Source organism: Sus scrofa, chromosome 18 (genome assembly GCF_000003025.6).
Source record: "Sus scrofa isolate TJ Tabasco breed Duroc chromosome 18, Sscrofa11.1, whole genome shotgun sequence".
Taxonomy (NCBI): domain Eukaryota; kingdom Metazoa; phylum Chordata; class Mammalia; order Artiodactyla; family Suidae; genus Sus; species Sus scrofa.
In genome coordinates this window covers 16,256,797-16,280,967 of record NC_010460.4, presented here as the reverse complement: position 1 = coordinate 16,280,967, position 24,171 = coordinate 16,256,797, and the positions used below count along the sequence as shown (strand labels likewise).

The 24,171-nt window shown below is 39.6% G+C and overlaps 1 protein-coding gene across 7 annotated transcripts in view; it reads right to left on the bottom strand.

Annotated features, from left to right (window-relative positions):
- Nucleotides 1-24,171, bottom strand: part of CHCHD3 (coiled-coil-helix-coiled-coil-helix domain containing 3) — a 296,388-nt gene that overhangs the window by 68,031 nt on the left and 204,186 nt on the right. For all 7 annotated transcript variants that reach the window (XM_021078526.1, XM_021078530.1, XM_021078528.1 and 4 more), the window contains 1 exon segment: nucleotides 9,892-9,962. In XM_021078526.1, coding sequence (XP_020934185.1) covers nucleotides 9,892-9,962 — 71 coding nt within the window.

The following is a 24,171-nucleotide window of genomic DNA, read 5'->3' as shown; positions in this document are numbered from 1 at the left end:
TATATACATACGTATATAAGTATATATATGGATGGGTCATTTTGCTATATAGCAGAAATTGACAGAACATTGTAAATCAATCGGTAAATTTTTTTTTAAAAAGATGAATAGAACTTTTTAATCACAAGGTCCAAATTTATCATTTTTGTATTTTGTTTGCTTACATCTTAAGCAAAGTGAAAAGAAGCAGAAATAGGTATCCTTGATAGACTGACACCTTGAGAGGTGACTTGGAAATTGACATTCAAATGAGCAAATACATGTTCGCGTACGACTATTCTGAAAGTTCTGGTATAAGCTCTAGTACCACGGTTTTAGCCTAGGCATAGTGAATGGGCAACCGTAAGTTGATTACCTGGTTGAGAGCAGGGAGGGTCAACAGTGTTTGGACAGGCTTCCCAAATAGTGGAGCGATAATTAGATACCTCAATGCAGCTGAGCCTATACAACTTTCCAGAGAGACTATCTTGAGAGCTATACATATATAACTTCCTTGATATAATTTTTAACCATATTCATGGCTAAACTTTTTGAATTTGACAAAAGAATTAAAAATCTACACGTCTTCCTGGACATTTTAAAATGTGGCAGGTCAGCTAGACAGTAATTAACTCTAATTGACCCCCCATAAGCTTCTCTACTTCCTACCTGTAGCTGAGTGGCACTCAAAAAGCGAAATAACTTTTTCTCACTTTCGAAAGCATCAAAGGAAAAAATTTTTAAATGATTTCCAACTGGATCTTTTAAAAAGTAAATGAACTCTCGCTGGAATCAGCAAGAGGAAAAAACTTAGTAATCCCAGTTAGAAATATCTTTTGGGAACTATGAGCTATGTAGCTAATTACTCAAATAAGCAAGGATCAATAAATTCTAAAATACCATGCACCCTAGAATTCAAAATGCTCTCATTTAAATATTATGATACAAAGAAAGAAACAAGCTATCATTTTGGCAGACTCTTCATTTATCTAACTAACAGTGTGCAATTAATATTTCATATAACTGTGTAGGGTAACACTAGATTCTTAATGGATTATATTGATTAAGGAAGAAAGTTCAATGCTAATGTTCCTGTCGAGGAAAACAGAATGATTTGTTATCTCACACAGAACAAATGATGAATTCAGGAGCTTATGGCCACTAACATAAGGGCTGCAACAAGACTGGTTTTGATAATTTACGTCTAACACATAAACAGATTATATTAAAGAAAAAAAGGTGCCCAGCGTAACCCAAACAAACCCTGGCTGCCCTGGCTGAGACAGGAAAGAGAATTCCAGGTCATGGATTTAGGGTTGGATGTGGCCAATTTGGCTCCAGCAGTTTGTATCACCACTTACTTGAGGTTCCCTCATATTCTGCAGAAGGGATGAGGAAGTTCCCAAAGTGACCCTCTTGACCTTGAGAACAACTGCACACACATGTTCATGCAATGGCTACAGTCTGAGCTCTCTTTTGTGAAGTAGATAATAGTCTAAACAGCTTATAAGTCCTGCTCTTTTAGTCCTATATCCCAATCAACTTTGCTATCCTGCCCCGTATCCTTCTGCAGACACCTCTAGACTGAGTGGAATGTGTGAGGAAGGTCAAAAGCCAACAGTCCATGCTGTTTTCCAAGATGACTGCACCACCTGCATTCCCAACCACAGTGTGCTGGGATTCCCTTTTCTCCACACCTTCTCCAGAATTTGTTATTTGTGGACATTTTGATGGTGGCCATACTGGCCAGTGTGGGGAGATGCCTCACTGTGGTTTTGAGGTGCATTTCTCTGATGGTTGGTGATGTTGAGCATCTGCACCAACCTGTTGGCCATCTGGGTATCTTTTTCGGAGAGGTGCATCTGGGTCTTCTGCCCGTTTTTTAATTGGGTTGGTTCTTTTTGTTCTGGGGCTGTACGAGCTGGTTGTGTGTTTTGGAGATTGGGCCCATGTTGTTCACAATGTTTGCACGTGTTTTCTTCCAGTTCCCGTGTTACCTCTTCATTTTGCTTGTGGTTTCCTTGCTGGGCAGGGGCTTGTGGGTTTGATTAGGTCCCATTTGTTTGTTTTTGCTTTTGATTCTATTGCCTTGGGAGACTGACCTAGGAAAGTGCTGCTGCAATTTATGTCATAGGGGATTTTGCCTATGTTCTGTTCTAGAAGTTTTATGGTGTCGTGTCTTAATATAACATAAACAACAAACAATCCTCTACTTCTAAATAGGCAATTATAAGCACGTATATGCAGAAATGATGCAAGTGGAAGTCTAACTCCCAAGTGCTGTTAATGTTTCTTGGCATTTATACCTTAGAGAATAAGTGCGTAGCCTAAGGACACAGCTCCAACTTAAAGGAATAAAGAGAAACTAATTAACCAACTAAACAGATCTGATTAGGAGGCTCCAACATTAAAGGGGAGGAAACTGGCATCAATCGCCTAAGCTTTTCTGAGAAACTGAACCCATCTTACACGCCCATCGTAAGAGACACCGTCAAATATCGGTGGATTCCCAAGCATGTCTCACTTTCCTTGGAACTAATTTGTTGCTTGGGGGTTGTGGACGAAGAGAAGGACACATACGGCTTCTTAGCTTGAGAGGAGGCGGGCTATTCTCCATACGTCCCCTGACAATGTACAGAAGGGGCTGCTACAACATCCAGAACAAAACTAAAACGGCAGCCCATGACCTACAACTAAATAAAACAACACCTCAGTCCATTTTTCAGATGAGGAGCAATGACAACTTTTTTCTCCTTTTCAACTTTTAAACCTTCTCAGCTTGAATGCTCTAAAGAAATGGAAGCTAAAGTTTACATTTTACAGATGGAAGAGATAAGTCAAAGACGTAATAAATAACCTGCCTGGGGAATTGTGTGTTCTAAATATTCAAGGCTATGTTTCACCAAATGGTATTTGCCATTGGCTTTATACACAAAATATCCTCCTAAGCTCATAAACATTGTTCTTCAATTTCAGAATTGAAAACTTTCCCCAGCAATACACAGACAAATTCTAGTAGGTGAGCTGATGTTTAAAAAAACAAAAACAGGAGTTCCCGTTGCGGCGCAGCGGAAACGAATCCAACTAGGAACCATGAGGTTGCAGGTTTGATCCCCAGCCTCACTCAGTGGGTTAAGGATCCAGCATTGCTGTGAGCTGTGGTGTAGGTTGCAGACCGAGGCTCAGATCTGGCATTGTTGTGGCTGTGGTGTAGGCTTGGCAGCTACAGCTCTGATTAGACCCCTAGCCTGGGAACCTCCATATGCCGCGGATGCAACTCTAAAAAGACAAAAAGACAAAAAAATAAAAAATAAAAACGACAAACAACCTGCTATACTTTTAACTGGGCAATTATAACCAAGTGTATGTACAAAGAGTACAGGTATATTTACTTTTTCTAGAATTTAGCCTCTTCAATGACTAAGTCTTTTACTGAAAAATCAAGGCGTCGCCTGGCTCCAAGGACCTTAGGGAATAAAATGTCACCACTGCAGCTGCTATATTTCCTGCTCACAGCCCTTCAAATTAAAAAAGGAGAAAAACGGCCCAATACAAATGCAGAATTTAATTAGTTAGTAAAAGCCCAAATCCTTGCCTGAAGCCCTGTTCTTCCTGTAATATCGCATTCTTTTCTTCTTGTGTAAACTTTTCATTATGGAGGAGACATCTTTATAATACAATAACTCTGGTTATATTGTAACTGCTGGTAACATAACTCTTACATTAGAAAAGCCAGCATGTTCAAGTAATGTTGTTTTAATACAATTTGTGTTCAGCAGAAACCAAGTCAACTTGGTCATTTAGAATTTGATCAATGTGAATTAGTGTCTTACTGAGATAAACCATTTGATCATTTAGAAATTGATCAATGAGAATCACAGAGAAAACATTTATCATGTACATTTGGTATATCAGAGCCATTCACGCAGCACTAAAGTAGGTTATAAGCAGACATCGATAAGTGTTAGAGACAAAATGCAGGGTAACTGTCAGCTGCAGATACAAATATATGTCAGACGGTATATAATTTTAATTCTCTTGATAAGGCAAGTTACTCAGTAAGGCAGCTGGAGTCACTGAAAAATTACAGGAGCTCAACTTTGGAAAAACTGGAAAGAAGTACAGCAAAACTGAACATCGCAGACTTTTGGAAATAAGTTTTAATTAAAAGCTTAAGCAGAATGCTAAGTAACAGAAATTTACTTGACTAAACTTCTAGAAGAGTTTTAAGACTATTAATCAGAGTAAACTTTGTACCTGCAGTACAATTAGTTCTATTAATCTAATATTTCCAAATTGAAGTCACATTGACATTCAAGTGCACTGGTGTATGCATCTAACAGAATTATAAATTTGCCAGTCAAAACCTTATTTAATTATTTTACAGCCAATTAAGCAGGATCTTTAAACACCATTGCTTAAAACTGTCCATGAGCCACACGTGTAATTACGGAGAACAGGAGAAACACCTGCTGGTACCGTTGGCGTGTCATCCTCAGCTTCACTTACTCATTCGCAGTGCAGCTATTAAAATCACACACCCCAAAGAGAAACTAAAGAGTACTGCCAGTCAAAGTGAAACCTTAATAAAGCCAAGGACATTTTAAAGTGAAAGAACTTTACACTCAAGAAATCTCTGACTATTCAGGAGTACTTACAAAAGCCCATTTTATCTGTAAGAGTTGTCCAACGCCTTCTGCAGATACGCTACAATCTCCTCCCCTTTTTCCATGGGGTAACTCATCTTTTAACACATTACAAGGATAACCCAGGCTTCTTTCATGAGCCCAAATTTATAAGTCAGGTTTCAACAACTTCATTCAAGGATAAACGTGAAAACCTCTTCCAAAGCCTGGCACACAAAGGAGCATTTCCAGGACTCACATCCCATTTCAGAGAATCACACTCCTTCACAGTATCTTTCGAAGACACGTAAGCTGAAAAGTTATGTTAGACCTCTAATGAAATCAGTACAAAAATATCTTCAATACATCTACGTCACTCCCACATACACATTTTTATGGAAGTCAGAAACTGGCTACTTCGGTCTCTAAAGAAAAACGTGCGACTGAAATATCCACCGTCTTTACAATGCCTTTCGTTTGATGTTGCATTGTCCTCACAAGGGTTACACTGCCACTACAGTATTATACAGTTCTCTGATATTTGCTTTACGCCTGCTTGATATTTGCGTTAACATTTTAAAAACAATTTGTATGTATGTAACACTATGGTAACATCTCCTTTCTGTAGCTGTGGTACATCAACTCCGACCCACTCGCAGCAACCGGATTCGGATGCTGACCCCGGGATAGAGCCCTTGCAGCACTCTGTCCGCACGCCCCTCACTCTGTACATCCAGACAGCGCTGACACATCCCTTATTGGACTGACCTGTCACAGAGCTTTAAACGCTGTCTCCTGGCTGGAAGGGGAGCTCCCCAAGGGTAAGAACTCTAATGATCTTTTGGGAGGTTTTCACATCATCTGGATTTACTTTGGAACTAGATACAGAAATTTCTCCTGTGGTGCATAGCTTCATAACTTGAGTTGAACATAACAATAAATAAAAATATAATAATATTATAATACACAATAAAAAACAAAAGATAATGTTTATTGAGCATTTACTTGGTGCTAGACCTGTGCTAAGCACTATCAATGTAATATTTAATACAATATTTTGCTTAATTAATCACCTATAAGGTAGATTATAAGGATTAAATTAGAACAAATTCTCAGTAAGCTGAGCTATAACATGGTACTAGTGCCGGATAACTAACTAGGCACTTACACCGTAACTTGCTCTATTTAACAGGTAATAACACAGGGTGATAAAGGTGATATGAAGTGCTCATAACGACTGTTTTAGTTAGTGGGAAAAGGAAAGGTGTATCTTTTGAATAAAAGCTAGATATAAAAAGCATATTTATCCAGTGATTGGGATTTTATAGCTAAAATTTTAAAGCTTTGTTGGATGAAATAAACAGGACACATTCTTTTTTCATGTTTTTAACATTTTGGGGGGCCAGGGATGGAATGTGCACCACAACAGCAAGCTGAGCCACGGCAATGACCATGTCAGATCTTTAACCCGCTAGGCCTCCAAGTATTCCAGCAGCACACATTCTTGATCCCAAATTAATTTCCATTGAAAAAATACTAATTTTAATAACTTTAATTTTTAGTAACTTGGTATTTATTTAGGACGAAATTATCTCATCACAGTAGAACTCACTTGGGATTTCTAAAAAGCTCTATTTTAAAATTCTGTCCTCCTATTCCCCCCTGAGGAGCTCTAAGTTCCACACTGCTAGAACCCCACCTGACTCCTGCATAGCTGTATAGTCAGAACTCGCAGGGGGCGTGGTGCCTAGGCACCCTAGGAATGAATGATGTGTTGATAAAACAGGGGGGGCAAATTCCATTAAATCTAAAGTGTTTTAATGGTTTACTGCCAAACTATAAAGTGAGGGGCTGAAGTGTGAGTTAATATTTAAGTATCCCTAAAATAATTCCATTAGCTATCCTGGCAGGATGCATCAGGGTAACTGCTGGGCATTCTTTCTCTTGATAGTGATTTTGTGTGACCCCCTAGCAGGTTTATAATACGGCCCTTGAAACTGCAATTTTAAAAGCTTCCATCTTCTGTGACCAAGATGTAACCAAATGAATCCTTCCATCAGATAAAATTAACTTAATTTTCCTCAAAGTTCTTCAGAGCTTACTAAGAGGGGCTGCTAAGTTCGGCTCTGACAGGAAACAAAAACAATCAAATACACGGCCTTGCAAAAGACCGGAGACGTCATGATTATCGGAGATGCCCACGTTTCTAAGGAGAAACAAAATTCCACTGAGGAATCGCTGTGCCTTCAAAGATGGCAAGCATCTCTTACAGCCAAAGCACGATCACATCCTTGGTGTGAAGCTAATGAACTCACTGTAAATCAAAATACGATATTCTAGGAAGCTCAGTCTAGCAGACAGTAGCTAAAAAAATGATATAATGAAAGCCACTTTCTCAAAAACGAGCTCTTGAAATTCGTTCACAGTGTATAAAACCTGGGTTTTTGTTTGTACTGGAGTTAGCCAAACTGCGAAGTCTGAGGCAGAGTCCCCTGGCTGTTCTCACTTCTGACATCATTTGCAAGTTCAAGGGGTTCCCAAGCCACCCTAAGCTTTGATGGTCTGATAAAAGGACTCACAGAACTCACTAAAGCTATTAAACTCAGAGTTATGGCTTATTATGGGAAATGATACAGAGAATCAACCAAAGGAAGAAATGCACAGGACAAAGTTGAGAGAAGGTCCCAAGTGCAACATCCCTGTCTTCAGGATGCACTACACTGCTCGAATCGGTATGTGACAAAATGCAAAGAATAATCAAGCCCACCACAACGTCAATGTCCAGAGCGTCACTGGGCCTCATCACATAGGCTTGCTTGACGGACCGCCATGCAGCTGAAGCCAGTCTTCGGCACCGGACTGATACCACATGGCCCAATGGGCCCATCATGAAGAAGACATTTCTTTCACCTGGGCAATTCTGAGGGTTACCCCCAGGAGCTGGGTACAAAGGCCAGAGCTCGCTTTGGGAGAGGCCAAACTGTTTACTACACCAGATGAGAGTAGGAGCTAATAAAAAAATAACACCTTATAAAGATAAGAGAGAATGATGCTGCCGAGGCTCTGCTGAACACAGGTCCATGCCGTCTGGGAAAAGGTAAGTCATCATGACTTTTATGTTTGTGCCCCAGGCAGCCTCTCACTCGGCAGTAGGCTAGTGCAGGTGGAATGAAACGGCAGCTGGGCATGGCCTCAGAAGAGAGATTCTTTCATCTAAAACCAGACTTATCTCTCTGTGTGAAATTCATAGCTTCTACCAAACTCATATTTCCGGTTCTCCTTTTACCCCTTCTATCCAAGTGTCATGGACTGAACTGTGTGTGTGTCTCCCCAAAATTCCTGGGTTGAAGTCCTATTGCCTGATACTTCAGAAAATGAAAAATTCGGACAAAGAGATAGGTTAAAATGAAGTCACCCAATGTGATTTACAAGCGAAGATTAGGCCACAGATGCAGAGAGGGAAGACCACGTAAAGACAGTCTTCGGAAAGCCAAGGAGAAAGGTCTCCAGAAAAACCAACCCTGCTTACACCTTGATCTTGAACTCCCAGCCTCTGGAATCGCGAGAAAATAAAGCTCTGTTGTTTAAACCACTCAGTCTGTGGCGGCCGTAGTAAACTAGCACACCAATTAATCATTAATTCATGCCTAATCTTTCAATGACCTCACATCCATCTCCTTTTCTCCTTCATTTACAGAGACCTCTCAGCTGGTATTTCTGGCTCTTTCTCCCCCCACCCCTACACCTCCAATCAACTGTCAGACTAATATTCATAAAGGAACACAGGAATCAATCGGGGTATTCACCTGGTCCAACATCTTCCAATGACTTCTGGCTAAATAAAGACCAACTTCTTAGCCCAACAGCTAACGAATGACCCTACTGACCTTGCCAGCTGCATCCTGCTGAGTCACACCATTGATTTTAACTAGTTTGCCACCCACTAACTATTGAGCATGATGTTCCTTTTGAATACCTTTCCTTTCTGCCCACTCAAAACTCTTCTTAGAGCCTCAACTAAAGTATCATCTTTACGATGACTTCATAGATCATTCAGTCAGAACTGATCTCCTTTGTTTTATCTCAATTTTTTAGTTCTTTCTACAGCTATCATCTTACAAGGAAGACAGACCCAGGGTGCCAAGTCAGAGACAAAAGGTTTAAAAACACTGCTTTATCAATTAGAGAGAAGATAAAAACATAACTTTAAAAATACCTATGTAGAGGGCCTTCTAAAAACCAATCTATCCAATTCCATATCTAAATCCTGAAGACAGCACAATAACCTCAAGAGGGAGATCTATGGCCCATTTAGAGAAGGTCTTTCCTGGCTGCCCCAAAGAGATAATTCACTAAGGAAGACTGGAGGGTTTTGTCTGTTTAAATATACCTCAAACCATCTTAAAAAATACATATATACATATAAATATATTTTTAAATCAACATTAAAATAACACTGATATCCATTACCACACAAACTGTGCTAGAGCAGAAAGTAATAACATTCCACCTTAGGGTTTAATCATTTTATCAAATGCTTGTAAACATGCGCAAGGAAGGAGGTCAGAGCCCAATGCAATCTTTCAACTAAACCTGTCAAAACACCTTTTTGTGTTTCACTAATTTGCACATGTGTGACTAACAGGGCTTATACAACAGAACCATTTATACACTCAGAAAAATTCTGAATGAGGTCTTCTTACGTAATGTGAGCACTGGCAGCAAAGGGAGAGTACAGGGCTACAGGTCATGGACACTCTGATCCATCAAGTACAGAACATTCATTTAAACCTTCCAAGGATTACCACAGGTAGCAATTGAACATCACCTTCATAATCAAGGGCAAGGTAAAGTCTGTGATTTAAATGCTTTCCACGCACATGTGAAGAAAGGAAAACAGCTTATGTGTGAGAAAGGCAGATACTCAAATTTGGACAGGCCCATCATTCTATTACACAAAATGAATGGTTTCTGTGTTTCTGTGAATAGAGGTAGCAATTTAACATCATCTTCATCATCAACAGCATCCCACCCTATATAATAATCCAAATGAAAAGTCTATCATCATTGGTTTCAACTTCCTGAGTTGATAAAATTAAGTTGCAACACGCTTTCGACAAAGACCCTTTCTTTGCATTTGAATTCCACGACAGCAACCTGGATCCAAACACACGTCCACGTATTTCGGAGGGCTAACATACCAGATGATATTCTGCTCAAGGAGCAATAAAGATGTACTTTCATCTTGTCAAGAAGAGTAAATACCGGTAAGACACTAAAAGCTTACTTGAACTTTGCTTCCACCTCTTCAGCGGCTTTCTGGTACTGCTCAGTGGTGACTTTGTAGAACTCTGAGCTCTGTGAATACAGATTGACAGCAGGGTTTTCACTATCCAAGAGGACAAAATGTGGACAAGACTTAAGATTTCAAAAAATACATTAAAATCTTGTTTCAGGCACTTAGCAGTAGGAAAAACATTTCTTGCATAGTGGCATGCATATTGACAAAGATACATGTAAAGTTAACCATTTAATAACAGTACAGTTGTTGGTATTCAGGTTGTAAATACAGAGTAAATGTTTACAGTTATAATTCATTGTTATTTGAGCCTCCTGAGAAAATTCCTAATGTATTTTTGAGAGATTATTTTGATCCCCTTTATTTGGAATCTCCCTGATTGGATCCTGTAAGATGACTCGAGTTTGAATATGAAATTCACACATATCACATTTACATTATTATTCCAGTGTTCCACCTAGGACATTAAGGGTCATTTCTTTTTATACAGTAGTTTTGTCTTCAAGATGGAGTAGAATTTGTTCTATCATCTCCATATGACCATAAGAGCATCAACATTTATAGCCAATTAAAGCAAGGGGGGAGATTTAGATAACCTATTTTTAAAGATGTTTCCACTATTACATGAATGAATACATAAGCAACAAATCAAGTTGTAAGAGCAAAGTAATGCCTTTCCTCAGGCAGCAAAATTAATGGTCCATTCTGGCTAGTTCCTGTGAAACCTATCTTACTGCAGGGTGTGGCTTACAGGACCCTATGAGTCTTTGGACTCCATGAAATATCCTGCAAAATGCATCGCAGCACAATGGAACACAATGCAATATGGTGGTCTATTGTGTCCCTTCCTCCCCTAATCACTCAGGTTTCACATGCATGACTTGGGGTAGTTTATTTTTTAATAAATCATTGTTGGTTGGTAAGAAAATGAAAATGAAATCCTCTTCACACCAGTGACCCCTCTGCATTTAACAATCTAGGTTGCCCAATGACAGTCACATCCAGGTTTGTAGATGTAGATAAAATCAATAGGTATGTGATTAGACAGCAGACTCGGGATGGCTGGAGCAATGGACAGGTCACCATTTGGGATGACGAATGGCTCTCTATCAACCTAGAGTCCCCTACGATGCTAACATTTACTATAATCTTATTTGAGCTGCGATTTATCTTTCTTGCACCTGATCAATAAAGATGAACAGAACAGTTGTAAGGATCGATTGTAATTTTTTATCATTTTCAAGCATGAAACTGCATTTCTGACATGAAGACAATATTCTAGCATACCGCTTCTGCATTTTAAAAAACTACCATGTGAGCGATCAGCTGTGCCAGTCTATATGCTGAGAGATTTTAATTCATCTGTGGGCCTCAAGTGATCAAAAATCCATTTGTTTCTCAGATATTTTAACTTTAGGTTGTGTCACTCCTTCCTATCAGTTCCACTTACAAGGCTTTTCTCTTTTTAAAAATACACACACCAATCATGACATGTTCTTCTGCAATGTTTGCTTTCAGTTTTTCTTTGAACCCTTCTAATAAGAGGGCAGCAAAGAGGCAGTTACCAATGGAACACCAACAATGATGAGAAATTCCCCGCATTACCATGATGAACTGTCAAATGGCCATTATGTTACTGAATCATCTATTAAAGTGCTGGCAAAACAAAACCATTTTGATTAATATTTTTGCTTATTTTAAGCACTGAAACTGTAATACCTGGACAGAACCAGGACCAGTTTGAAAGATCTGGTTTCTGGTCCTGTTCTGTGATCTTGAGCAAGTCCTCCAACCTCCCCCAGCTTCCCAGCCCATGTCCTTAATCTGGAAAATATGGATGATACTAGCTCTGCTTACCTTGGCCAAAGCTGCTGTAGAAATCAAATAAGACAAGCAAGAGACCTGTGAAACCTATTCAGTGTTTCTGAAGGGTAAGATTAACATCCAAATAAAAGAATTTTGGAGGAAGAGAACTAATTTGGGTAATTCCATCCTGAGTACAGATTCAAAATTAAATATTAACTTTCTAACAAAAACATACAGAAAAGCAAGAGTTCTGCCATAATATAAATTAGTGAGATCCCTTCTGCTTGTAATGCCAAAAGCAGACAAAGTTGCTGATTTTGTTAAACTTTCTCCTTCAACATTAAACACATACACACACACACACACACACACACACACACACACACACACACAACCTGTGTATCTGTGTTGCCCGCAAGCCTAGCATAGAATTTCTTAAAGTTTTAGGTTTTAATTTATGCTCCATATTTCTAGCTCAGTGACCAGTTTCTGACACTGCATAAATCTTTCTAACAAAGCAAAGTCTTAAAAAGTCAACACCACACAACAACTAAGAAAATAAACACAAACACGCACAACATCTATAAGAAGATAGCACTAGATCCATTTAAGTATTCACTTATTCATTTACCAAAAGCAAATTCTTATTATCCCAATAATGTCCATCTTGGAGAATCAGATCCTCAGGAAGCTTTCCATGTGCTACAGGAGAACTGAAAAATAATTACAATGGAAGGGTAAGTGCTAAGCTAAAAGTGGATGATATTGTTATTGGAGTTCAGAAAAAGTAGAGATCTCCTTTGACCTCAGGAAATACTTTAAAAAGTAAACTATGCAAAAATAAATAAATAAATAACAAAAACATTCCCAATATGTCAGTCAGCAGAAGAAAGGATGAATATATATTGGGTATTCCTAAAGTGGAAATCTATATAGTGATGAAAAAGAATGAACTGGACACACATATGGGGCAAAAATAGCAAGTTGTAGATATGATATGATGCAATTTAGTTTGGAAAAGTGCAATTTAGTTTGGAAAAGTGCAAAAGTGATATGATGCAATTTAGTTTGGAAAAGTGCAAAAAGACAGGATCAGTAAATAGCAAATCCTATTGATTATCTCTAAATGGTGGCACTTATGTGTGGGTGGTAGAAGGCAACAAGAGGGGCAGAATGCCATAAAAGGGAACAGAGAGATTTCACTGCACTGCCATATTTAAAAAAAAAAAAAAAAAAGGTGTGGGTACAGAGCCAGTTGTTACAATGGCTAAACGTACAAAAAAATGTACTACTCCCCTCTCATTCCCCAAAGGAGCTATCAACAACAACAACAACAACTGATTCAGTATAGCTAGAACATGTAAGTATGTCAAGCAGATATATGCGGAAGTGCTTGGCTAAGTGGAGATAGATATATTCTTGAATGCTAAACTACTGTAGAGTCTTTACACATCACTTAAAAAAGACATCTTTTTTGGTATGCTCATAGGTTAGACATGCCCCTAATTTTGTTTACTAATTGTAAATGACTGTCACTTTAATGTCATCCTTATAACTACGTTTGCTGTTATTTAACTAACCCTTAACCAAATAACATCACTTTTAGGAGTTTGTACTAGTACACACGTACATCAATTGTATGTTTTTGTCTGATCCTTTTCAAATAGCCAAATTTTAAGACCTATGTGGTCTGTGCTTCAAATAAGTAACATCCACATTGCTATTTCCAGAGATGGAGATACATGAAGCTGTATATTTACATACTTGTGTACATACACACGGCCGTACGCAAAGCAATTGTATGTGTGTGTGAACATGAAAGAAACATATATACCCCCTTCCAAACTGTGTTGTATTGTTGACAAGTCCTCATACTGTATGAGGTATGAGAGGAACAACTGGTGAGATGACCCTAAAAAGAGAATCAAAAACAAGAGGGAGAGAGGAAGGTGCCCATGACCTGATGGGGGCAGGGGCATTCAAAGAACGATCACTGCTTGGGTCCCATTGTTTCTATGCCTGCGAGGTCCTTTTCAACCTAAAGTCTAAAAATTCTTCATTCAGATTCATTCTGCATAGTTTGCTGCTCCATCGACAGCAGGAGAAATACTTGACATGATTTGTCCAGCAGTAATAGGGATTTGTGGCAGGTAAATGTGATTTAAATCAAATATTAAAAGCCTAATTTATTAGTTTCTTCCTTTAAAAGATGCATTTTTGTTTGACGCAAGCATAGAACATGTTTTCCATACCAAGACTCTTTTTGAGAAGGCAGATCTTTCAAATTCAAAGTGGACTGACAGTATCTTTTAGATGTTTTAGCACTATCAAAAAACCTGATAAGGGCTTATCTTTTTTTTTTTTTTTTGGTCGAAGAAGAGTGAAAGGAGTTTGAAGGAGGTGAACTATCTCCAAAATAACAACTTGTTTTATAATATAGGTGACAGAAACATCTCCCTTCTGTCACCCATATTACAAAACAAGGCATCACTGGAAACAACAGGCATTTTTTCCTTCTACATTAAAACTTTATTTTATTATAGTAAAATATATTAAAATTTTCTATATTAAAACTTCCTCCAAGCTAAGGCATCAGGGACCAGCTACTAAATACACAGGCAACAAACTGAGCTGGGGAGACTGACGCTCCACTGAACACAACTTTTAATACATTTAAAAACACATTAAGATGCCATTCACGGCATTCTGCACTTAGGTGAGCAATTCTTAGCAGAACAGTGTGGTGGTGAAGGGCGTGCGCTTCGGAGCCAGACTGACAGGCAATGGCTCCACACTTGTGGAATGAAGCACAAGAACTGTCTCTCATCTGTGAAGCAGGGAAGGTAACAGTAACAGCTTAATGGGACTCTATGGGGGAGTGAATGTGATAGCTCCTGTAAAGCTATTTGAATAGTATCTAGATCTACATAGAGTGATCATTACATGAATGCTAGCTGCTATTAATCACAGGCGTTACCGTCATGGCTCAGTGGTAACAACCTGACTAGGATCCACCAGGATGCAGGTTCGATCCCTGGTCTAACTCAGTAGGTTAAGGATCCAGCATTGCCGTGAGCTGTGGTGCAGGTCACAGACACAGCTCGGATCTGGTGTTGCTGTGGCTGTGCTGTAGGCCAGCGGCTGGAGCTCTAATGCTCCAAAGATAAGAAACAAGTAGAAATTGAAGATTTGGAAAATGATTCTAGAACTGATGGTGAGTGATGGTATCATTTTAATTAAGTGCTAATAAAAAAGAGCACGCTATTATTTCACGTTTTAAAAATCTGAGATAAAGTCCTTCAAGAAAATTATTGCTGATCTCTTCCCTGCGGCAGATTGCAAAAACGGTCACCATTCTTTACTCTTTTGTATATTCGTGTCCTTTGCATACCTTGCAGCTTCCCTCACCATAAAAGGGTAGGGTCTATTTCCCACCACTTTAATCTGTGGCCAACGGAATGTGACGGAAGTGATGGAGTGCCAGTTCCAAACATAGGACTCTCTTGGAACCCTGCCCAGGTGCCATGTCAAGAAGCCAAGCTAGCCTGCTGGAGGAGAGACTACAAGTCTTCCTGGCTGAGAACATCCCAGACCAGCCAAAACTCAGCCAGCTCCACATGAGTGAGCCCAGCCAAGACCAGAAGAATTGCCCAGCTGACGGCAGCCCAAATTGGTGACCCACCTGCAGAATCATGAGATAAATAAATGGCGCTGTCTTTATAATGGTGCTTTATAAATAAATGGCGATTTAAGCCAGTAAGTTTGGGGTGGTTTCCTATACAGCAAAATCTAACTGACCGATGCCCTTTCTCCGTATTCTTACAGACTTTTACCAAAGCACTTGCCACACTGCACCAGCAATACGTGTCTACGTGTGGTCTGTCCAACTAGCCCAAAAGTTCTCTTGTCCCTTTTATCATTATACCTACGTGACACACAAAACTTACTGAAATACTTGTTAGAGTGACACTATTCATTCTAAACTGCATTCCACCTTTTGCTCTTTTTAAAACGGGATGGTTTAGAGACAAGTCTAAAGTAAATGAAATAACACGGAGAAGGTGCAGACTACATTTGTTATTTGTCTCCTACAAACCAACAATCTCCTCAGTCTGCTATGCTTTGCAAAAAGGAAATGGATATTGCTGAGGATTGCGTTGAAATGCAAAAACAGAACATTCAGAGTTGAAGCTACAGACAGTAGCTTAAGCGAGTAAAGGAGTTACTTCTCTCATGTAAGAAGTAGTCCCAAGGTTGGACGCCCAGGGCTCATGCAGGTGCCAAGGACATTAGCAAATAACAAGGCCCTTTCCTGTATTCCCTTCTCGGGCACTCTTAGCATTTGGCATTTGTCCTCAGAGTCTCAAGACTACTAGACCTCCAGTCATCCTGCCCATATTCTGGGGAAGGTAAATAAGGGAAGAGAAGGCCTCTCCAGAGATTTCCACTCACATCTCTTTGGCCAGAATTATATATCACACAACTCTGGCTGCAAAAGAGGCTGAGAAATTGAGTAATTTTATTTTCTCACTTCTAGAGTAAAGAAAGAGAAGGAAGGAACTTGAAATTGGTGTTTATTGAGCCAATTTATCATACCTGCCACAGATAGCTGAAGCGACAGCACAAAATCATGCACAAAACAGTGTGGATGATTTTTTAGATGCAAGTATTCTAATATTTCTTTCCAATCTCCCTTAAAATTCTAATTTAGGGTGTGGGGGGATTTACCCATCTGGTATTCTGAGGCCCGAGAACAAAGTTTTTCGAGAGTGTAGGAAGGAAATGGGAATCAACAAGAGCGGGCATCATTCCCAAGTTTCTTTGGGCTGGCTGCGGCCCAGGTTTTGGAATGTGTGACATACTGCCATTTTCCATTTCCAGAGTCTCCCTTTAAAAGTATATTTTAAAATGCACATGCACAGACACACACTATTGCTAGAGTCAAAAAGCATCTTTTCAAGTTCTAAATTAGATTAAAAGAAAACATGCACACAAAAGTCGTGCAGTGTTTCTCAGGTTCTGAATCTTAATTCTGTTCTATTGCAACGAATATGAGAATACCTGTATCATATAAGAACAAATCAAAAAGACCCTAAGAAAAATGTGTTAACTAGCTCTTGTCAATTCTTTTATAAGATGCTACATAACACATCACGCCAAGGTACAATTCAAATCCTGCTGGCCTGACCCGCTTTGTCAGAGGGGATTAACACTCCTGTGCACTGTCCATTCAAAGAGGGTGGCAATCCTGCTGATGTTCAGAGGAGCCAATGGGTGAAGAAGCAAGTCTGGGCCTGGATGTGAGCAGAGGGACTGAAGGTGTGCACCTCCTCTTTCCCGGCTGATCTATAATTACCATTAACAACCATGTGAACGCAAGTGTTGCCCTACCTGGCTAGCTCTTTCAAACAAAGGTCTAGGTGTACAAACACCAAGAAAAGCCTTCCTGGTGCCAGTGTCAATAAGAACATTGCTCTTGTTAAGTAGCTGGATTCAAAACTGATTTATTTACACTTTTTGCTATATTACTCGTGCAGGCGCAATGTTATAACCTGTAAGCAGCTGGAGGCAAGTAAGGATGTTTCCCTCGATATAAGCACTAGGCAGCTGAGGACACAATTTAATACTGCAAATGCAGCATTGATATGATTCCAGGCATAGAAGCCCTGAGACAGTTATTTACTGAATGGCGTTGGGTGGCCAAAAAAAGTTTATGCTTCTTCAACTATCCTGTCTTTTTACAGAATTACACAGAATCAAACTGACTTTGTTTTACCACAATTTAAAGAGCTATAGATTTTTTTCTTTTAAATCACTAATTGTCTAAGTTTAGTTGATCAAGCAGGTTCAGCATCTCTCCCAACAAACCTTCTATCAGCCAGCCTACCGGCAGGTGTGAGTTCTGCCTTCCCTGTCTCCCTGTACACGCTGAAGACTATCACAGGCTGGCAGAAAAGCAGTGGAAGGGATCACTTTCAGGTCCCCCTTTTCTAGTGGCCTCTGAATAGAGGAGCTGGCATCTTGAAGAATCTTCCATTATTGGCACTCCTCACACCCGTGGCCTTGATTCCACTGTCGGGACTCTTTCCTTCTATCCACTTCCCCCTAACCCCTTGGGGGCTCAGGAGAAATCTATCTATAAGACAGTCAAGTCAAAGCCAGTATTTAAATAGCTTGCAAACTGCCAGCACTGGCACAGATGCATGGTATATCAGATGCAGTATTCTGTTTCTAAAAGGTACACCAAGGAATGGTTTGAGTTATTTAAACTGAGTCTCACTTTTTAACACACAAAACGAGGACCTTATCTTCCAAGGTGATTGCATCAACGGGACAATGTAAGTTCAGTCCTTGGCAGAGAGCCTGGCTTCCCCTTGTGGAAGACAGCGGTTCTCAACACAATACTACTCCTGCCAACACCCCCTGGCTCCCCAGCCAATCCATCAGAGCCTGGATCCCCATTAATTTACCGACACAACTATGCACCAGCCTGAAGAATGATCATCAGGTAGATGGATCTGAACTTCATCTCTATGTTTCTAACAATGAATAATGCTTTGTTTTGTGTAAGCTGTGTGTTTGTTTTGGGTAACCAATAAACTTAAAAGGTTAGGTATTTATCCTGAGTATCCCTAAATTTCTGCTTAGAACCATCTGTGTACATCTATAATTGTATCTTAATTTTTCTCAGCCCTACTTTTTTTTTTTTTTTCAAATCCATACCACCAGTCATCAATAACAAATGACAAATTTAGCAGTTTCTAACAAATCAAAAACGCTATTATGTTCTGTGGTAAAGACCAATGAAGATTCCCTGTGGAAAAGACAGTAGCAGAAGCTCATCCCAACATCTCATCCTCCTCCCTTAAAAAACTCCGGATTTCAGCGGGGTATCCGGTCAACCCTCCCTGAAATTCTTCTACTTAGGCTGAGCTTTAACTGTTGTATGGGACTTCTGGGTAAGCTGCCTAAAGAGAGCCGAACTCAGCTAGCTGGGACTCTTTCCTGCCCTTCTGGCTTTTCTCCTTCCTCTAGTCTGCAATGTAGATCTGATGACCAAAGCTCCGGCAGCCACCCAGGAACATGGGACGACCTTAAAGAGGGGAAAGCCTGTGCTCGGATGCAGGGGTGAAACCTACGGTGCCTGTGGCTCTGATGACACTGAAGCTACGATGCCAGCCCTAGACTGCGTACTTCTAGACACTTATTAAATAAGGAGGAAAGGAAAAAAAAAAAAAAAAAAAAAAAAAAAAACTTCCTAACTTAAGTTATTCGATTTTTAGGATACAGACGCCAATCAATGAGGAACAGCCCTTCCGTCCACCCTGCTATGTTTGCCTTTGTGGTACACCTCATGAATAATCCTAACAAAGTCAAATGCAATGACCTAGGAGGAACAGCTTTTTCCTTTCCTTCGTGGCATACTCTGCCTCCACTTGCTAGAAATCTGTTTCCTTCTGCCTCTCTCTTTTTCTGACAAAGAGCAGAAAAAATTAAAAATTGCTAAAGCTATGTTTAACTCTAGCATCAAACCATTCCAACTCTAAGAAGCTACATTTCATGAGAACCCCACTGTCGCCTGGGCACCTTGGCAAAAATTAATAAACTGCTTTTGTAATTACCCTTCCATTCCATCTTTACTATTTCTCATATAAAGAAACAGAGCTATTCAGAGCTTCTTCTGGCACTTCTAGGTTTATTCCAGGCACTAATTAGAGCCTGAGGGTTTTTTTTTCTTTTCTTGATTTAGTTTTCTAATTAGAATAGGAATCCTAGATTCATGGACAGCTTTGTCATTGCATAAACTATATTAATTATACATTAGTTACATTATCTCATGCCTCAGTTTCTTCATCTGAGCAATTTAAATAGACATCTGTACCAAACACTCATTTGGCACCCTAAGTTTCCTATTATTTGTTCACTTCTTCATTCTACAAATACTGAAGGTCTGTGCCAGATACTAGGCCAAGAATTTGGAATGTAATGATGAGCAAACAAGATACTTGGCCCTACTTTTATGGAGCTTAGAGTGTACTGGAGAAGACAGATAAATTTAAAAGAAACACAAATAAATGTATAATTAATAATTACAGTGCCATAGGACCACGGCCACACAATAAAAGTGTGATCTTTTATTTATTTCTAGGAAGTCATTTTTCTAATGAGTCTCTAAAGCCCTATATTTCTCTGAAGTGCCTAACTATCCTTCAGAGCCAGTTCTTAAGTTGATTGTTTTAACTTCCTTTTAATTTCTCTAGCTTCTCCTGTCACACAATTCCAACTTCTTAACAGAAGTCTCTTCACTTAACAAAACTTTATTCCAGCCCCTTGAGAAATAAAGGAGATCCACTATTTGTACTGATATGGATGGAAAGAGGCCCCAGTGGTAAGAAAAACAAAGTTGTAAAACAATTTGATTGGCGTATCTTCTAAAATGATAAATACACACACACACACACACACACACACACACACACACACCCAGAAATATTCTTCAATGAAAATGTGTTATGCCTGGAAAGGTGACATGAGGAGGAGATACTTTCCTTCTTAAATAATAGCCCTCTGTAACAATTTCAGTATTTACCTTGGGCTTGTATCATTTTTATAAGAAAATTAATGAGGCCTCAATTTCCAAGAGCATTATGCCTAAACTGGTATCATGCAAGAAAGGTAACTTACTAGAAATTACTGGGGAAGGAACTGCCTGACCCTCTCCCACCCATAGCTGCCATTAACCTTGCTCATACAGAGAGTTCTCATTTACCCAAATCAGATTCCTTTTTCTCACTTTTTCTTTTCTATAATAATGTCAATAAAAGGTCTTAAATCTTCCGACTGTCTATAGCTCTTCTACCTGAAATAAAACAGTTCTACCTTTCTACACTCACCTTTCCAACTTCTATATTATCTACCTAAGACCTTTCAGCTCTTGACACAGTTGTGCATCTCACTGCTTTTCTACAGAGGTGAGACAGAGCAATTTCACAGTCATCAGGAGGGTTAGCACATGATGTCTTGCAAGACCTGCACAGAAACTTTGAAATTACTGCATGTTACCAGCGCAGGAAGCGCTCTTTCTCAGGCCGTGTTAACATGACACAGTCATTCTCGAGGTCGTCAGTCTTACCTGTGCAAGACTCAGCGAGGTGATGCCATAGTGTACACGCTTAAGAGCACACCACCGGATGGCTCTATCCAAAATGTGTCACGGTTGTATTGCATGAACAGTTCAGGCCTGCGCTTCATCTCGCCCTAGCTGGTCTCCTGTCACCACGAAAGGAACACTATAAATCTAACACACAAACTCTCCTGTACGTGCCCAGCACAGGCAAGGGCATGCATTCATGCACACGGGGTCCTCTTCAACACCATGGGCTAAAAGGAAAGCTGTAAACAATAATCCCTATTGTAGAGAAGCAGGGGGATGTGAGCTTCTTTATCATTAACTCTGTCTAGCTCTTCACTCTTTCACAACGTTATACTAATAGATCTGAAGCATTTACAACAGATGCTCTCCTGGATGATCTGTCTTACCCATTACACCTTCTTTGCCAGCCCTCTGACCAGCCAACCTCAAATTCACTCATTCAAAGAGCGTCTTGAAGAACTAGCAGGGGCCAGGCCAGGGATGGGAGGGTGAAGACATCTTTAAAGGCTAAATGGAGAGAGAAATAGAAACAACGAATCCATTTTTTCAAGTACACAAAGATAAAGGCCTTCAGTTTTGTCGTCCTTTCTGCCTCCAAGAGCGCCATGTTACAGTGCAAAGTCCACGGAGGGCTTGTAAGTCCTATCATGCAGCCTAGCATTGCTCAAATACATAAGGTCCCTCGTAGTGACTGAGTATTTGGTTATACTAATCATGGACATAATCAGTGAAATGATGGAAGAGAAAAGTTTCTCATAGAGATTGAAGACCTGAGATTATTTCCTCAGAATCCAGGGTGAGAAATTCCAGGCTAATCCATTTACTGCCCTTTAGCTTACTGTCAGTTAACTTCCTAATAGGGACACATAACCAAATAGTTAGGAGCAAGACTAATGCTTTGCAAGGCAAAAGTAGGAGTGTAGAGTAACATGTGACTTCCAGGGAGGAAGGAGAGGTGTCAGTCAGGAAGGGAGCCTGAAAGGAGAGGACGGAGAGGCAAAAACAAAGCTTGCCTTCTTCTCACTCTTGCCTAGAACCTGTGGCCAACGCCAATAACTCACTGCAAGCCAGAAAATCTACCTTAAGAAAAACTTTCCTGAAAATTGAACAGACCTTTGAACTCGTTCACAGATAATATATAGTTTCTTTGCTCCTCAGCACCAACCACAAATTGAATCCAATCTGTTTGTTCGAAGGTAATACGTTTCTAACCCTACAGAAAACAAGAAGCTCATATAAGCAGAGAGTACCACAGACAAGCTGAGAATCTGTGCACATTTCTCTCTCCCAGCGAATTAGATGGTGAAAAATTCTGATCTCACCAGAGTTACGTGCTAAGAGCCTTGATGAGCGGTGCTCTGAAGATGCAGATAGGGCAAAGCATTCAGCTTCAAAACAATGTCATCACTATGCTTTCACAGTTATGTGCATCACCTCTGAGATGCACTCATCAAGAGCTGGGATGCTCACCCCTGCAGTGCAAACAATGAATATCTATATTCAATAGAGCCATGGCTTAGTGCAGGTAAGGGGCACTGCTATTCACAACAGCTTCTCACGTGCAGAGCTACTCCTGTTCCTAGCATCGTGCACTCTCCAAGGTCTAGCAAAATGTGTAAAATCCAACCCATGCCAAAATTTGAAAATAATTTCATCTCTTTATTATTTAAAACTGTCAACAGCATTCTTCAACAACTCCTGACTGAAGAAAAGGTCGAGGGCGCGGGTCTCTGACACATACACGTCCATGAAAGTAGCATTTGACAGGTCACAGAAAAATCTGAGACAAAGATTGGTAAAATCATTCTACCGTACACTTATCAGGCTGGCTATCTTCTTTCGATGAATGCATGAGAAAATGGGCTCCTCTCATAATTTCCTAGTAAGAGCATAAATTGGTACAATTTATATGGCAAGATGTCTCAAATGCCTTTGACCCAGTTTCATTTCTAGAAATATGTGAAATAATTATGGATGTTTAGAAAAATTTAGTAAAAATTTTTTTCAGAGTTTATAACAATGAAAAACGAAAAGCAACTTAAACAGTCAAGTTGTCACAGACTGCTAAAATTAAGTAACAGATGACCCATCCAATGCACAACAGGAGTTGTTTTTAGCCTTTTTTTCCCCTTGAGGAAGGAAAAGAAGAAATAAAATAAAAACAACAAACTGGCATTTTCCAAAACTACAAATGCACCCACTCACAAGGCCAATATACAGATGAGACAGTGCATATTACTTTTTATAAGAGGAGCGGAAAATGGCTTTAAGTTATGATGGTTAAAACCCTCTTTTTTCCTGGTGTATCTGCAGTTCTTCTGCCATTTGTTCAATGAGTCATTGTTCACTTCGATATTTACCAACAACCTTTTCCTAAGAGCAAGGTACTAGTAGCTGAGGGGGATATCTAAAAAAAAAATTTTTTTTTAAGTAATTATGTGATTCCTTCGCTCACAATCTACAGGGATGTGACATTCCTATGAAAAAAAAAGTCCCTGGAAGAGCAGAGGATCTAGAGATACCATGTTTACAAAAGAACACTATTCCATTACAGCAAGAGCTAAACTGTTCGAGAGGCTTGTGGAGACCTGGACTCCCAACAGCTAATATGACGAGGGAGCAATCATTTACCTCAACTGATTATATGGTAAAAACCAGTTAGAGAGAAAGTAAAGTTAGAGGCTACAGCCTTCATTGCACCTGTGAGGAATGGTATGCTTAGCCACCAGGACACATGTGCTTATTGGCCCAAAGGCAGTAAGTGCTATAACCAAATCAGCCCACGTCTGACACGCTATATCCAGGGCTCTAAGGCCGTAGGTCTTGAGATTTTAAAAATATTGTAGTTTCACGGGATGGAAATCCTGTGAAATTGGATTGTTCTGATCATTACCTAACTATAGATGTGATAAATTCATTTGAGTAATAAAAATAAAACTATTGTAGTTTCTTTAAGACCAAGCAAAAGATGGTATTCAGTAAGTACTTGACAAATTCATGATTTTCTTTAACCATGAAGGTTATCGTATTTATTTAACAGTCACATAACAATGAACTGCAATACACAAGCAAAGTAAGATCTAACGCAGGGGGAACACCTATCTCAAGTTTTAATTTCCTTTCATCGATTTCGTGCCCAAACTCAGATGTTAGTAATGACTGTGACAGTGATTCTCTTAAGTGCTGGCAATGCACATAAAGCTACTCAGGTGAGCAGAAAAGTCAGTCTTAATTTAAGGGTTAAAAAAAAATCTCAGATATGAAATGGAGAAAGATTTCAAAAAAGGTGGCAAAGGGATCACCTATCC